General features: G+C 44.6%; 1 protein-coding gene across 8 annotated transcripts in view; it reads left to right on the forward strand.

The window, feature by feature from the left end:
• Window positions 1–15044, forward strand: part of mycbp2 (MYC binding protein 2) — a 294316-nt gene that overhangs the window by 213765 nt on the left and 65507 nt on the right. For 6 of the 8 annotated variants that reach the window (XM_021578600.2, XM_021578599.2, XM_021578604.2 and 3 more), the window contains exons 42-50: window positions 569–618; window positions 2538–2710; window positions 2919–3063; window positions 3474–3683; window positions 4009–4064; window positions 4276–4406; window positions 4734–4831; window positions 5645–5761; window positions 8412–8552. In XM_021578600.2, the coding sequence (XP_021434275.2) occupies window positions 569–618; window positions 2538–2710; window positions 2919–3063; window positions 3474–3683; window positions 4009–4064; window positions 4276–4406; window positions 4734–4831; window positions 5645–5761; window positions 8412–8552 (1121 nt within the window). The remainder of the gene's footprint in view (window positions 1–568; window positions 619–2537; window positions 2711–2918; window positions 3064–3473; window positions 3684–4008; window positions 4065–4275; window positions 4407–4733; window positions 4832–5644; window positions 5762–8411; window positions 8553–15044) is intronic. The other 2 variants (XM_021578602.2, XM_021578605.2) reach the window with 1 other exon arrangement.

Here is a 15044-nt window from a genome sequence, read left to right on the forward strand (position 1 = left end):
CCAAATGGACAATGACCCCAAGCATACTTCCAAAGTTGTGGCAAAATGGCTTAAGGACAACAAAGTCAAGGTATTGGAGTGGCCATCACAAAGCCCTGACCTCAATCCTATTGAAAATGTGTGGGCAGAACTGAAAAAGTGTGTGCGAGCAAGGAGGCCTTACAAACCTGACTCAGTTACACCAGTTCTGTCAGGAGGAATGGGCCAAAATTCACCCAACTTATTGTGGGAAGCTTGTGGAAGGCTACCCGAAACGTTTGACCCAAGTTAAACCATTTAAAGGCAATGCTACCAAATACTAATTGAGTGTATGTAGACTTCTGACCCACTGGGAATGTGATGAAAGAAATAAAAGCTGAAATCACTCTCTGCTATTATTTTGACATTTCAAATTTTTTAAATAAAGTGGTGATCCTAACTGATCCTTACATGGATTAAATGTAAGGAATTGTGAACTGAGTTTAAATGTAGTTGACTAAACTGTATGTAAACTTCTGACATCAACGGTATGTGCATGTTTTGCCCTTAATGGCATATCATATTTTATCCTCTGTGCTTTTTTTTCCAGGGAATGAACTTGAAGAAGACCTTGAGATTCTTGAAGAGGCCTCTCTCCAGGTATTCTGATGCCATTTGACTTTTTCATAATCACATTGTGACATAACTAAAGCTCTCAAGTGTGTAAGCATGAGGTATGAAAAAGACGGCCAGTCCTCAAACGTATCCTCAAGCCTCTGTCAGCATGTAACGATGACATACAGTGCTGCTTGAAAGTATGTGAACAGATGTTTTTCGGCCTTTTTGATCTGACATAACAGGTTTACATTTACCAATACCATTTGTTGGTGTAGAGGAATCATGCCTGTAGTTGAAAAACACAGTTAAAAAGGAATTACTGCAGGTTAAAAAATAAGTGAACTTCAAGTTGCATTGGTTAAATCAAGTGGTAGTAGAGTCGGGGGTTAATAATTGGGTACCAAATGAACCTATCAAAGGAGAGCTCTTCCGGAAAGAGTTTGGCTGGTACTCTGATAAATAGAGATAAGAAACCTGGTCAGTTTGGTGTTACCAATTCAGGTGAATGCAAAGCACACCATGCTGAGAGGAAAGGAGATCTCAGAGGACATCAGGACAAGGCTAGTGAGAGCACAGTCTGTGGAGGCTATAAAATCATTTAAAAAAGATTTGAGCTCCATCAGTCCACTGAGGCAAATAATTTACAAATGGAGAGCATTTAACATGACAGCAACTCTGCCTAGAAGTGAACGCCCTTCCAAAACCCACATTTTTAATCTAGAGATGCAGACCTCCCTTGCTGCATCTCCGGTAACTTTGCATGCTTCAACAGTAAGAAGAACATTGAATAGAAATGCCATTCATGGGAGGGTTGCTAGGAAGAAGCCTCTGCTGTCAAAAAATAACCAAACTGCCCGTCTTACCTTTGCTAGAGACCACCTGGACAAACTTATTATTTTTTTATACCCCTTTTTCTCCTTAATTTTGTGGTATCCAATTGGTAGTTAGTCTTGTCTCATCGCTGCAACTCCCGTACGGACTCGAGAGGCGAAGGTCGAGAGCCCAACCAACCCAACCAAACTGCACTGCTTCTTGACACAATGCCCACTTTGAAAACACAGTACACCTGGTGGCCGTGTCTGTGCGCACTGTGCCCGGCCCGCTAGTGCATGATGGGACAAGGACATCCCTGCCGGCCAAACATTCCCCTAACCCGGACGATGCTGTGCCAATTGTGAGCCGCCTCATGGGTCTACCAGTCGCGACCGGCTGCAACACAACACTGCCTACCACCAAAATAACCTTATCCCAACAGTCAAGGATGGTGGTGGGAATGTCAAGATCTGGGGCTGCTTTGCCTCCTCTGGACCTGGACAACTCCACATCATTAAGGGAACCATGGGTTCTGAGGTATACCAGGAGACTCTGGAACAGAACGTCAGGCCATCAGTCAAGGAGCTAAAGCTGGGTCGAAAATGGGTCTTCCATCAAGACAACGACACAAAGTATTCAAATAAGTCTACCAAAGAATGGCTCAGGAGAAAGAAGATTTGTGTTTTGGATTGGCCATGTCAAAGTCCTGACCTAAATCCAATTTGAGATGTGGCAGGACCTGAAGCAGGCAGTTCATGCCAGACCCCCCTCAAACCTCATTCAATTGGCTGAGTTCTGTAAGGAGGAGTTGGCAAATATCCCTCAAAACATATGTCAGAGACTGATTACTGGCTATAGGAGACGTTTACTCCAAGTTATCGCTGCTGATGTAGGTTCCTCAAACTATTGGGGTTCACATAGTTTTGCACACATCAAATCTGAGTTTCGGTTAAATAAACCACTTTTGTTAAATAAACAATGAAAATATATCATGTATTTCTGTTTCTGTCATTTACTTGGAATGTCTTTATTACGAATTGGGGTTTATGTTAATATTTATAACAAATTAATGACCAGCCCTGTAGGGTTCTCATACTTTAAAGCAAGACTGTACTACCCTCTCCTTCCCCCTTTCCCTCTCACTCCAGGTGTGTAAGGCCCACTCAGGTATCCTGGGCAAGGGCCTGGCCTTGTCCCACTCCCCCACAATCCTGGAAGCTCTGGAGGGCAACCTGCCCCTGCACCTGCAGACCAACGAGCACTCCTTCCTGGAGGACTTCATTACCTGTGTGCAGAACTCCAGCGGAGGACGCCTGGCCAGGTGAGAGAGATGGAGACGGCATGTAGACACAAACACACAGGCACACATGCTCACGTACACACACTGCGTGAAACAAAGCTCAGCACATAGCCAGGTAAGCTGTGAAGAACAGCTATGAATATTCTCACGTTGTGGTACATTTCTTTGTCTCTTGGCCAGGTTGTAAATAAATATATGAATAAAGAAATGTACCCCCCCCCTCCCCCAGGTGGCTGCAACCGGACTCCTACGCGGACCCCGAGAAGACGTCTCTGATCCTGAACAAGGACCACATCTGCTGCGGCTGGCCCACCACAGTGGCCGTCCAGACCAAAGACCAGTACGGAGACGTGGTGCATGTGCCCAACATGAAGGTCAGGGTTTTGAATTGTTCTGTTCTTACTTCATGTCATAGAAAGCCTACATCGTCACATGATTGTTTGTAGTGACAGGTTAGACCCAAAACATACACTTATGTTTGCCGCACACTACCTATTCAGAATGTTAACTAACCTGCCATTCAGACTGGCTACCAAGCCACTGAAATTTGCTTTCATTTGGGACATTTTCAAGTCTGGTCACAAGCTCTCTAGTTGTGTCCCCTTGTGTGCATGGAAAATGACTGGTTGCTGGTAGCTAGATCACTGATAGCCTCACCAGATTTGAATCCACTGTAATGTTATCAGATGTTCATTGTGAACATCAAATAAATATGTTAGCTAACATTTGCGAACTGTACACCTTGTTGAAGGCATCCCATGTCTTTCCCTCTACTCTCCCCCAGGTGGAGGTGAAGGCGGTGCCCGTCTCCCAGAAGAAGTCCATGCAGCAGGAGTGCGTGAGGACGCTGCAGCGTCTCCCAGGCAGCACCAACCCCTCCTCCTCGGGCACTGCTGACCTGACCTTCGGGGGCCTGCCCATGCCCAAGCTGGACGCCACTTACGAGCCCATGATCGTCAAGGAGGCGCGCTACATCGCCATCACAATGATGAAGGTTGGGCAACCATAAACCTGTGACCTTAGAGATCAAACGGATTTGTTTAGATGTTTATATTAAAATGAATGTTTTATCTTTATGCATTGGACTGAAATGTATTTATTAGCTTGTATGTGAAGAATAGTGGTCTATTTTCTACCTGGGCCCTTGTTCACCTCCCTCCACACATCTTCTAGATCTGGAGGGGAAAGCAACATGGCAGAACCTAGGTGAAGCTGTTGCTCACCGTGTTTCCTTGTGAAATGATAGAGAAGTGGTTTGTTTTTAGCGCGTAACCAACCTGTATTATGTTTTTGACACCGTGCTTATCCTCTTTGTCCAGGCCTATGAGAACTACTCGTTCGAGGAGCTTCGCTTTGCTTCGCCCTCTCCAAAGAGGTAATGGATGAGAAAGTTCAATCAAGTGCAGCAAAAGTAATTGAATGTAAACAAACTCAATTTACAATTGAGTCATTTAGCAGACACTCTTATCCAGAGCGACTTGAGTGCATACATTTTCGTACACCATTTGAACCTAGGTTTGATGACATGAAAAGTCAAAGTGGATTTGGATTTAAACGTTTTCATCCCTGTGCCTCTCCCCCGCCAGGCCCAGTGAGAACATGTTGATCTGGGCCAACACAGATGGGACCTACAGCGCCAACTGGACCCCCGGGGCTGTGGGCCTCTATACCATCCACGTCACCATCGACAGCATCGAGATCGGTAAACCAGACCAGGGTTGGGGTCACTTCTAATTATATTCAGTCATTTCATTGTAATAAGTGAACAGAAATTCAAATCCCAGTTCCCATTTCCTCTATTGAAATTGGACTAGAGGTCAAGTCAGGTCAACATACCTTGTGTCAATGTGTAATTTTTGAGTTTCTGTTAATTGAAGGTTTGGCACAAGCACTCAAAAAATGTACGTTGGTATTGTGTTTAGTCTAAGATTAGAGAAAATACATGTATTAGTTAGTACAATGTATTCAACATATATTAGTTGTTAATATTAATGAAAGTTATCTGCTAGCTGAGTGTTGACTATGTGTGTGTTTAACCCACTAGATGCTGGTCTGGAGGTGGAGGTGAAAGACCCTCCTAAAGGCATGATCCCACCCGGCACACAGATGGTTAAACCCAAGGCCGAGCCCCAACCTAGCAAGGTGAGACCGACACACCTGACCCCACACATGCTCATCTGAGAACAGACCAAAGAACCTGAAAACACACCGTCATAGCCAGTAGTGTCTGTTGTGTGTTCATTTACTGTTTTGTATCGGGTCCTCTGTTGTTTACTCCAGGTGTTGTCTGGGTGGAGTCCATAGGATAATTGTTTTCACGTCTTGTTCACTCTCATTCTAACTGGTGCTTATCTGTGTGGACATTTATAATGAAGAACATTGTGTTGTGTGAGGATGATATGTTTAATACAGTGAATATTTTCTACTGTCACAAACCATGTTCTGTATCATTGTTTTTGGAGCTCACTAATATCAAACAGACAATGGGGAAACAAACTGCACATTTCCAATCAGCTCTTTGTAGCTCCTTCTGATCTCGTGTACAGTGGATCATATCCAGCATCATCAGAGAACTGGGTGGATGGTAGGGTTTATTATTGTTTGAATATTTTTAGTTCTTTATTTAACCAGGGAATTTTTATTGAGATGATGAACAACTCTTGTTTCAAGTCAACCCTGTGTTTGGACTGACCGACCAGCAGTGTCTCCCGAATGGAGTACTTCTACGCTTTCTCCCACTATTTTGCTTTGTGGGCATGCCTATATGTGTGTGTGTGTGTGTGTGTGAATGTATAGATTGTTTGTGTGTGTATGTGAATGTATAGATTGTTTGTATGTCTGTCTCTGCAGTGTGTGTGTCTGTCCTCTTCCCCTCTGCTGACACTTCTTTTTCTCTTTCCCCTCCTGAGGTTCCTGCAGCTCACTGTCTCCCTGTCTCTCCTCTGCTTCTCTCAGGTCCGCAAATTTGTGTCCAAGGACAGTGCAGGCCTCCGCGTGCGTAGTCACCCCTCCCTGCAGAGCGAACAGATAGGCATAGTGCAAGTCAATGGCACCGTCACCTTCATTGATGAGGTAAACTGCTTTAGACCAGGCGATTTGATCATGTCATAGCTTTACTCTTTCCTTTGACCTTTTTCTGGTTTGTTGTCCGTTTTCTCCTTGATTTTGTTTTCTATTTGAATTAACTAGGACTGAATCCTAACTTGGGATCCAAGTGTGTAACCTTAACCCTTTAGACTCTTGGGAATTAGCCTGTATGAATAGGGCTAAATTGAAATGTTTCCTACAGAAGAAATATGAAAAGCGTATGCATAAGCATGGTTGTAATTGAAAGGGAACCGTTTGTAGATTATTTTTAGACATACGGTGAGGGCACAACATTCCACCTGACACAAGACTGAATCCAAACATTACACTGTTGATTTTATGTGCATTTTACATTTCCTGTACTTTTCACCGCATTTGTTGATAAATAAAATCAGAAAATACTCTGTAAAATTCAGTAAGATAAGAATATTCATGGAAAACGTGGGGTAAGTACAACATAAGACAAAGCTTAGCTTTTCTAGCTAAGCTATAAAATACGATATTAGTATAAGGCTTTGACAATGCGGATCATCATTTTGGTGCGCACAGAAAGAAGTCATGAGTGCATTCAGTTGCGTGTGCCGTGGCAAATTTTCTTCAAAATAGACAAAACAGACTCATTCTGTTCAGAACCACCCAGGGTATGACACCATGTCATCTGGTAACTGTCCATCAACCAGGCTCATTCTGTTCAGAACAACCCAGGGTATGACACCATGTCATCTGGTAACTGTCCATCAACCAGGCTCATTCTGTTCAGAACAACCCAGGGTATGACACCATGTCATCTGGTAACTGTCCATCAACCAGGCTCATTCTGTTCAGAACAACCCAGGGTATGCTACCATGTCATCTGGTAACTGTCCATCAACCAGGCTCATTCTGTTCAGAACAACCCAGGGTATGCTACCATGTAATCTGGTAACTGTCCATCAACCAGGCTCATTCTGTTCAGAACAACCCAGGGTATGACACCATGTCATCTGGTAACTGTCCATCAACCAGGCTCATTCTGTTCAGAACAACCCAGGGTATGACACCATGTCATCTGGTAACTGTCCATCAACCAGGCTCATTCTGTTCAGAACAACCCAGGGTATGACACCATGTCATCTGGTAACTGTCCATCAACCAGGCTCATTCTGTTCAGAACAACCCAGGGTATGACACCATGTCATCTGGTAACTGTCCATCAACCAGGCTCATTCTGTTCAGAACAACCCAGGGTATGCTACCATGTCATCTGGTAACTGTCCATCAACCAGGCTCATTCTGTTCAGAACAACCCAGGGTATGCTACCATGTCATCTGGTAACTGTCCATCAACCAGGCTCATTCTGTTCAGAACAACCCAGGGTATGCTACCATGTCATCTGGTAACTGTCCATCAACCAGGCTCATTCTGTTCAGAACAACCCAGGGTATGACACCATGTCATCTGGTAACTGTCCATCAACCAGGCTCATTCTGTTCAGAACAACCCAGGGTATGCTACCATGTCATCTGGTAACTGTACATCAACCAGGCTCATTCTGTTCAGAACAACCCAGGGTATGACACCATGTCATCTGGTAACTGTCCATCAACCAGGCTCATTCTGTTCAGAACAACCCAGGGTATGCTACCATGTCATCTGGTAACTGTACATCAACCAGGCTCATTCTGTTCAGAACAACCCAGGGTATGACACCATGTCATCTGGTAACTGTCCATCAACCAGGCTCATTCTGTTCAGAACAACCCAGGGTATGCTACCATGTCATCTGGTAACTGTCCATCAACCAGGCTCATTCTGTTCAGAACAACCCAGGGTATGACACCATGTCATCTGGTAACTGTCCATCAACCAGGCTCATTCTGTTCAGAACAACCCAGGGTATGCTACCATGTCATCTGGTAACTGTCCATCAACCAGGCTCATTCTCTTCAGGACAACCCAGGGTATGCTACCATGTCATCTGGTAACTGTCCATCAACCAGACTCATTCTGTTCAGAACAACCCAGGGTATGACACCATGTCATCTGGTAACTGTCCATCAACCAGGCTCATTCTGTTCAGAACAACCCAGGGTATGACACCATGTCATCTGGTAACTGTCCATCAACCAGGCTCATTCTGTTCAGAACAACCCAGGGTATGACACCATGTCATCTGGTAACTGTACATCAAACATAGTGATCATAAATGTTGACAACGTATATGACTTGAGTTTTCTGATATGGAAATGTAAAGTGCACATTTGGATTCGTGGGTGTATGACTTGCATGTGTGACATCAAAGCGGTATTTATTGTAATCCTCAACGTCTCAGCATTTCCCTCAATCAGACAACAAAACTGTGCGGGAGGGGCAATAACAAGTTCAGAACAGCTGTCAGTCAAAACACATACAGTGCTGTGAAGCACAGAGCCAGAGCTCTGACGTCATGTATAGTATGTTACTGTACAGCCACTGCGTTCCAATTTAGGTGTTTATCACCTGGCTTTTACATTTTGCACCACTCAGATAGGTCACTCTGCCTTCCTTGTTGATTCTGGGGTTCTGGAGCCATTCAACCCAGTTGACTATGTTTCCATAGTGACAGGAGGGGGGTATGACTGTGCTCTCTTCCCTCTGTTGCTTGTTTTCCCATAGATCCGCAATGATGATGGTGTTTGGCTCAGGCTGAATGACGAGACAGTGAAGAAGTATGTGCCCAACATGAATAGGTACACTGAAGCCTGGTGCCTCTCTTTTAACCAGCACATGGGCAGGAGCCTGCTGGTCCCTGCCGACGTAAGTAAAATGACGATCAGTCAGTCAGTCAGTCTGTATGACAGCAGGGTAGTGTTCCACCCTATGCTGCTCTTTTGGGGAAAGCATCACAGATCATGAGACCCCACACTACCAGACCTTCACAAATGGCAGCATAAGGGCAACATGCATGCCTTAACTCATGTCTGAGGGGACGAGAAAAAGGTTCACTTTAATGTTACTAGAATGTGTTCGGTTGGACATGGCTCTTGAAAAAAACCTGCATGATCAGTTAATACATGCTTAATGCATTGAAGTAATCCCCAATGCAGTTATTGACCAAAAAGATAGAGGTAGTAGATGAGATCACCTCTTCCTCATTGCTTTCTTCTCCCCCAAGCTTCACAAGCACAGGCACATCAGAGCAAAATAAAACACGTTTTGAAATACCATATATTTGCTCCATGACACAGACAACCTCAAAACTCTGAAGGCTGGCTGCTTAGATGCAGATTAAGCCTAGTCCTTGCCTAAAAAAACTATTTTTGTATTGTCTTTTTCATTTGAGCATGCTTTTTAGTCCAGTACTAGGCTTAATCTGGGACCGGGAAACTAGCCCTGTCTAATCAGGGACTTCATGGTTGGATAGATTAGAAAGTGTTTACATTAATTAATTAATTAATTAAATGGCATTGCCTATGTATTGACCATCAATTTTAAGAATAACTGTGTTCTGTCATGAAGCAATCATTGGTCCCCAACACCACTTCATATGGAAATTGTGCCTCTACCACTCTACAATTATGCCTATGCATTGGGCTGCTGAGGCTTGTAAGGTTCAGAGGCTTCTATGTAAGGGCATTGTCAAGAACAGCATGACACACTACATCCTGTATGTGGAAGATTTCTTTTTCTGTCTTTTTTTAAACTTCAAAATAATTGAAAAATGAAAAAGAAATCTTAGCTCAATATGATCATTTCACTATTACCAGTAACCCAAAAGTGGGTTTAAAAATGCCTCCCCAACCCCTTCCCACCCAAAATAACAAAATGTTCACCATGACACTTCACAGGAAGGAAGCTAATATTTGACAGACTTTGTCAACATTCTGAATCCTTCACCACATTTTGTAATTCCTTCACAATTGCTTGAGTACAAAGCCTATTTGGTCACACCGTCAAAATTGGTGACAGCTCACTCTTCTCAAGTTCAATTACAAAGTAACTTAAGAACAGATAAAATTGCTGAAGAACCCCCCAAAAAACATTGATGCTTTTTCCTTCCCTGTTTCTCACGCTAAAATAAAAATGTATTGGTCACACACATATTTAGCAGATGTTATTGCGGGTTTAGCAAAATGCTTGTGTTCCTAGCTCCAACAGTGCAGTAATATCTAACAATTCACAACAAATCAAATGTATTTATATAGCGCTTCTTACATCAGCTGATATCTCAGTGCTGTTCAGAAACCCAGCCTAAAACCCCAAACGGCAAGCAATGCAGGTGTAGAAGCACGGTGGCTAGGAAAAACTCCCTAGAAAGGCCAAAACCTAGGAAGAAACCTAGAGAGGAACCAGGCTATGAGGGGTGGCCAGTCCTCTTCTGGCTGTGCTGGGTGGAGATTATAACGGAACATGGCCAAGATGTTCAAATGTTCACAAATGACCAGTTTGGTCAAATAATAATAATCACAGTAGTTCTCGAGGGTGCAGCAAGTCAGCACCTCAGGAGTAAATGTCATTTGGCTTTTCATAGCCGATCATATCTCTATTGCTCCTGCTGTCTCTTGAAAACAGCAGGTCTGGGACAGGTAGCACGTCCGGTGAACAGGTCAGGGTTCCATAGCCGCAGGCAGAACAGTTGAACCTGGAGCAGCAGCACGGCCAGGTGGACTGGGGACAGCAAGGAGTCATCATGCCTTTCCGTTCACCTTCACACTCCTGAGCCAGACTACACTCAATCATATGACCCACTAAAGAGATGAATCTTCAGTAAAGACTTAAAGGTTGAGACCGAGTCTACGTCTCTCACATGGGTAGGCAGACCATTCCATAAAAATGTAGCTCTATAGGAGAAAGCCCTGCCTCCAGCTGTTTGCTTAGAAATTCTAGGGACAATTAGGAGGCCTGCGTCTTGTGACTGTAGCGTACGTGTCGGTATGTGCGGCATGACCAAATCAGAAAGATAGGTAGGAGCAAGCCCACGTAATGCTTTGTAGGTTAGCAGTAAAACCTTGAAATCAGCCCTTGCCTTAACAGGAAGCCAGTGTAGAGAGGCTAGCACTGGAGTAATATGATAAAAAAATTGGTTCCAGTCAGGATTCTAGCAGCCGTATTTAGCACTAACTGAAGTTTATTTAGTGCTTTTTCCAGGTAGCTGGAAAGTAAAGCATTGCAGTAGTCTAACCTAGAAGTAACAAAAGCATGGATTCATTTTTCTGCATAATTCTTGGACAAAAAGTTTCTGATTTTTGCAATGTTACGTAGATGGAAAAAAGCTGTTCTTGAAACAGTCTTGATATGTTCGTCAAAAGAGATATTAGGGTCCAGAGTAACGCCGAGGTCCTTCAGTTTTATTTGTGATGACTGTACAACCATCAAGATTAATTGTCAGATTCAACAGAAGATCTCTTTGTTTCTTGGGACCTAAAACAAGATTCTCTGTTTTGTCCGAGTTTAAAAGTAGAAAGTTTGCAGCTATCCACTTCCTTATGTCTGAAACACAGGCTTCTAGTGGGGGCAATTTTGGGGCTTCACCATGTTTCATTGAAATGTACAGCTGTGTGTCATCCGCATAGCAGTGAAAGTTAACATTATGTTTTTGAATGACATCCCCAAGAGGTAAAATATATAGTGAAAACAATAGTGGTCCAAAAACGGATCCTTGAGGAACACCGAAATTTACAGTTGATATGTCAGAGAACAAACCATTCACAGAGACAAACTGATATCTTTCCGACAGATAATATCTAAACCAAGCCAGAACTTGTCCGTGTAGACCAATTTGGGTTTCCAATCTCTCCAAAAGAATGTGGAGAGAACAATACACACGTCTCAAAGTAAAATCATGGAATTAAGAAATGTGTAAATATTAGGATGAGAAATGTTGGAGTGACATTGACTAAAGTACAGTATATACAGTACCAGTCAAAAGTTTGGACTCATTCAAGAGTTTTTTTCTTTTTTACTATTTTCTACATTGTCAAATCAAATCAAATCAATTTTTATTTGTCACATACACATGGTTAGCAGATGTTAATGCGAGTGTAGCGAAATGCTTGTGCTTCTAGTTCCGACAATGCAGTAATAACAAGTAATCTAACTAACAATTCCAAAACTACTGTCTTGTACACAGTGTAAGGGGATAAAGAATATGTACATAAGGATATATGAATGAGTGATGGTACAGAGCAGCATAGGCAAGATACAGTAGATGGTATCGGGTACAGTATGTACAAATGAGATGAGTATGTAAACAAAGTGGCATAGTATAGTATAAAGTGGCTAGTGATACATGTATTACATAAGGATACCGTCGATGATATAGAGTACAGTATATACGTATGCATATGAGATGAATAATGTAGGGTAAGTAACATTTATATAAGGTAGCATTGTTTAAAGTGGCTAGTGATATATTTACATCATTTCCCATCAATTCCCATTATTAAAGTGGCTGGAGTTGAGTCAGTGTCAGTGTGTTGGCAGCAGCCACTCAGTGTTAGTGGTGGCTGTTTAACAGTCTGATGGCCTTGAGATAGAAGCTGTTTTTCAGTCTCTCGGTCCCAGCTTTGATGCACTTGTACTGACCTCGCCTTCTGGATGATAGCGGGGTGAACAGGCAGTGGCTCGGGTGGTTGATGTCCTTGATGATCTTTATGGCCTTCCTGTGACATCGGGTGGTGTAGGTGTCCTGGAGGGCAGGTAGTTTGCCCCCGGTGATGCGTTGTGCAGACCTCACTACCCTCTGGAGAGCCTTACGGTTGAGGGCGGTGCAGTTGCCATACCAGGCGGTGATACAGCCCGCCAGGATGCTCTCGATTGTGCATCTGTAGAAGTTTGTGAGTGCTTTTGGTGACAAGCCGAATTTCTTCAGCCTCCTGAGGTTGAAGAGGCGCTGCTGCGCCTTCTTCACGATACTGTCTGTGTGAGTGGACCAATTCAGTTTGTCTGTGATGTGTATGCCGAGGAACTTAAAACTTGCTACCCTCTCCACTACTGTTCCATCGATGTGGATAGGGGGGTGTTCCCTCTGCTGTTTCCTGAAGTCCACAATCATCTCCTTAGTTTTGTTGACGTTGAGTGTGAGGTTGTTTTCCTGACACCACACTCCGAGGGCCCTCACCTCCTCCCTGTAGGCCGTCTCATCGTTGTTGGTAATCAAGCCTACCACTGTTGTGTCGTCCGCAAACTTGATGATTGAGTTGGAGGCGTGCGTGGCCACGCAGTCGTGGGTGAACAGGGAGTACAGGAGAGGGCTCAGAACGCACCCTTGTGGGGCCCCAGTGTTGAGGATCAGCGGGGAGGAGATGTTGTTGCCTACCCTCACCACCTGGGGGCGGCCCGTCAGGAAGTCCAGTACCCAGTTGCACAGGGCGGGGTCGAGACCCAGGGTCTCGAGCTTGATGACGAGCTTGGAGGGTACTATGGTGTTGAATGCCGAGCTGTAGTCGATGAACAGCATTCTCACATAGGTATTCCTCTTGTCCAGATGGGTTAGGGCAGTGTGCAGTGTGGTTGAGATTGCATCGTCTGTGGACCTAATTGGGCGGTAAGCAAATTGGAGTGGGTCTAGGGTGTCAGGTAGGGTGGAGGTGATATGGTCCTTGACTAGTCTCTCAAAGCACTTCATGATGACGGATGTGAGTGCTACGGGGCGGTAGTCATTTAGCTCAGTTACCTTAGCTTTCTTGGGAACAGGAACAATGGTGGCCCTCTTGAAGCATGTGGGAACAGCAGACTGGTATAGGGATTGATTGAATATGTCCGTAAACACACCGGCCAGCTGGTCTGCGCATGCTCTGAGGGCGCGGCTGGGGATGCCATCTGGGCCTGCAGCCTTGCGAGGGTTAACACGTTTAAATGTCTTACTCACCTCGGCTGCAGTGAAGGAGAGACCGCATGTTTTCGTTGCAGGCCGTGTCAGTGGCACTGTATTGTCCTCAAAGCGGGCAAAAAAGTTATTTAGTCTGCCTGGGAGCAAGACATCCTGGTCCTGGGCTGGATTTCTTCCTGTAGTCCGTGATTGACTGTAGACCCTGCCACATGCCTCTTGTGTCTGAGCCGTTGAATTGAGATTCTACTTTGTCTCTGTACTGGCGCTTAGCTTGTTTGATAGCCTTGCGGAGGGAATAGCTGCACTGTTTGTATTCGGTCATGTTACCAGACACCTTGCCCTGATTAAAAGCAGTGGTTCGCGCTTTCAGTTTCACACGAATGCTGCCATCAATCCACGGTTTCTGGTTAGGGAATGTTTTAATCGTTGCTATGGGAACGACATCTTCAACGCACGTTCTAATGAACTCGCACACCGAATCAGCGTATTCGTCAATGTTGTTATCTGACGCAATACGAAACATCTCCCAGTCCACGTGATGGAAGCAGTCTTGGAGTGTGGAGTCAGCTTGGTCGGACCAGCGTTGGACAGACCTCAGCGTGGGAGCCTCTTGTTTTAGTTTCTGTCTGTAGGCAGGGATCAACAAAATGGAGTCGTGGTCAGCTTTTCCGAAAGGGGGGCGGGGCAGGGCCTTATATGCGTCGCGGAAGTTAGAGTAACAATGGTCCAAGGTCTTTCCTCCCCTGGTTGCGCAATCGATATGCTGATAAAATTTGGGGAGTCTTGTTTTCAGATTAGCCTTGTTAAAATCCCCAGCTACAATGAATGCAGCCTCCGGATAAATTGTTTCCAGTTTGCAGAGAGTTAAATAAAGTTTGTTCAGAGCCATCGATGTGTCTGCTTGGGGGGGGATATATACGGCTGTGATTATAATCGAAGAGAATTCTCTTGGTAGATAATGCGGTCTACATTTGATTGTGAGGAATTCTAAATCAGGTGAACAGAAGGATTTGAGTTCCTGTATGTTTCTTTCATCGCACCATGTCACGTTGGCCATGAGGCATACGCCCCCGCCCCTCTTCTTACCAGAAAGATGTTTGTTTCTGTCTGCGCGATGTGTGGAGAAACCCGTTGGCTGCACCGCTTCGGATAGCGTCTCTCCAGTGAGCCATGTTTCAGTGAAGCAAAGGACGTTACAGTCTCTGATGTCCCTCTGGAATGCTACCCTTGCTCGGATTTCATCAACCTTGTTGTCAAGAGACTGGACATTGGCAAGAAGAATGCTAGGGAGTGGTGCGCGCTGTGCCCGTCTCCGGAGTCTGACCAGAAGACCGCCTCGTTTCCCTCTCTTTCGGAGTCGTTTTTTTGGGTCGCTGCATAGGATCCACTCCGTTGTCCTGTTTGTAAGGCAGAACACAGGATCCGCGTCGCGAAAAACATATTCTTGGTCGTACTGATGGTGAGTTGATGCTGATCTT

Source organism: Oncorhynchus mykiss, chromosome 22, assembly GCF_013265735.2.
Source record: "Oncorhynchus mykiss isolate Arlee chromosome 22, USDA_OmykA_1.1, whole genome shotgun sequence".
Taxonomy (NCBI): domain Eukaryota; kingdom Metazoa; phylum Chordata; class Actinopteri; order Salmoniformes; family Salmonidae; genus Oncorhynchus; species Oncorhynchus mykiss.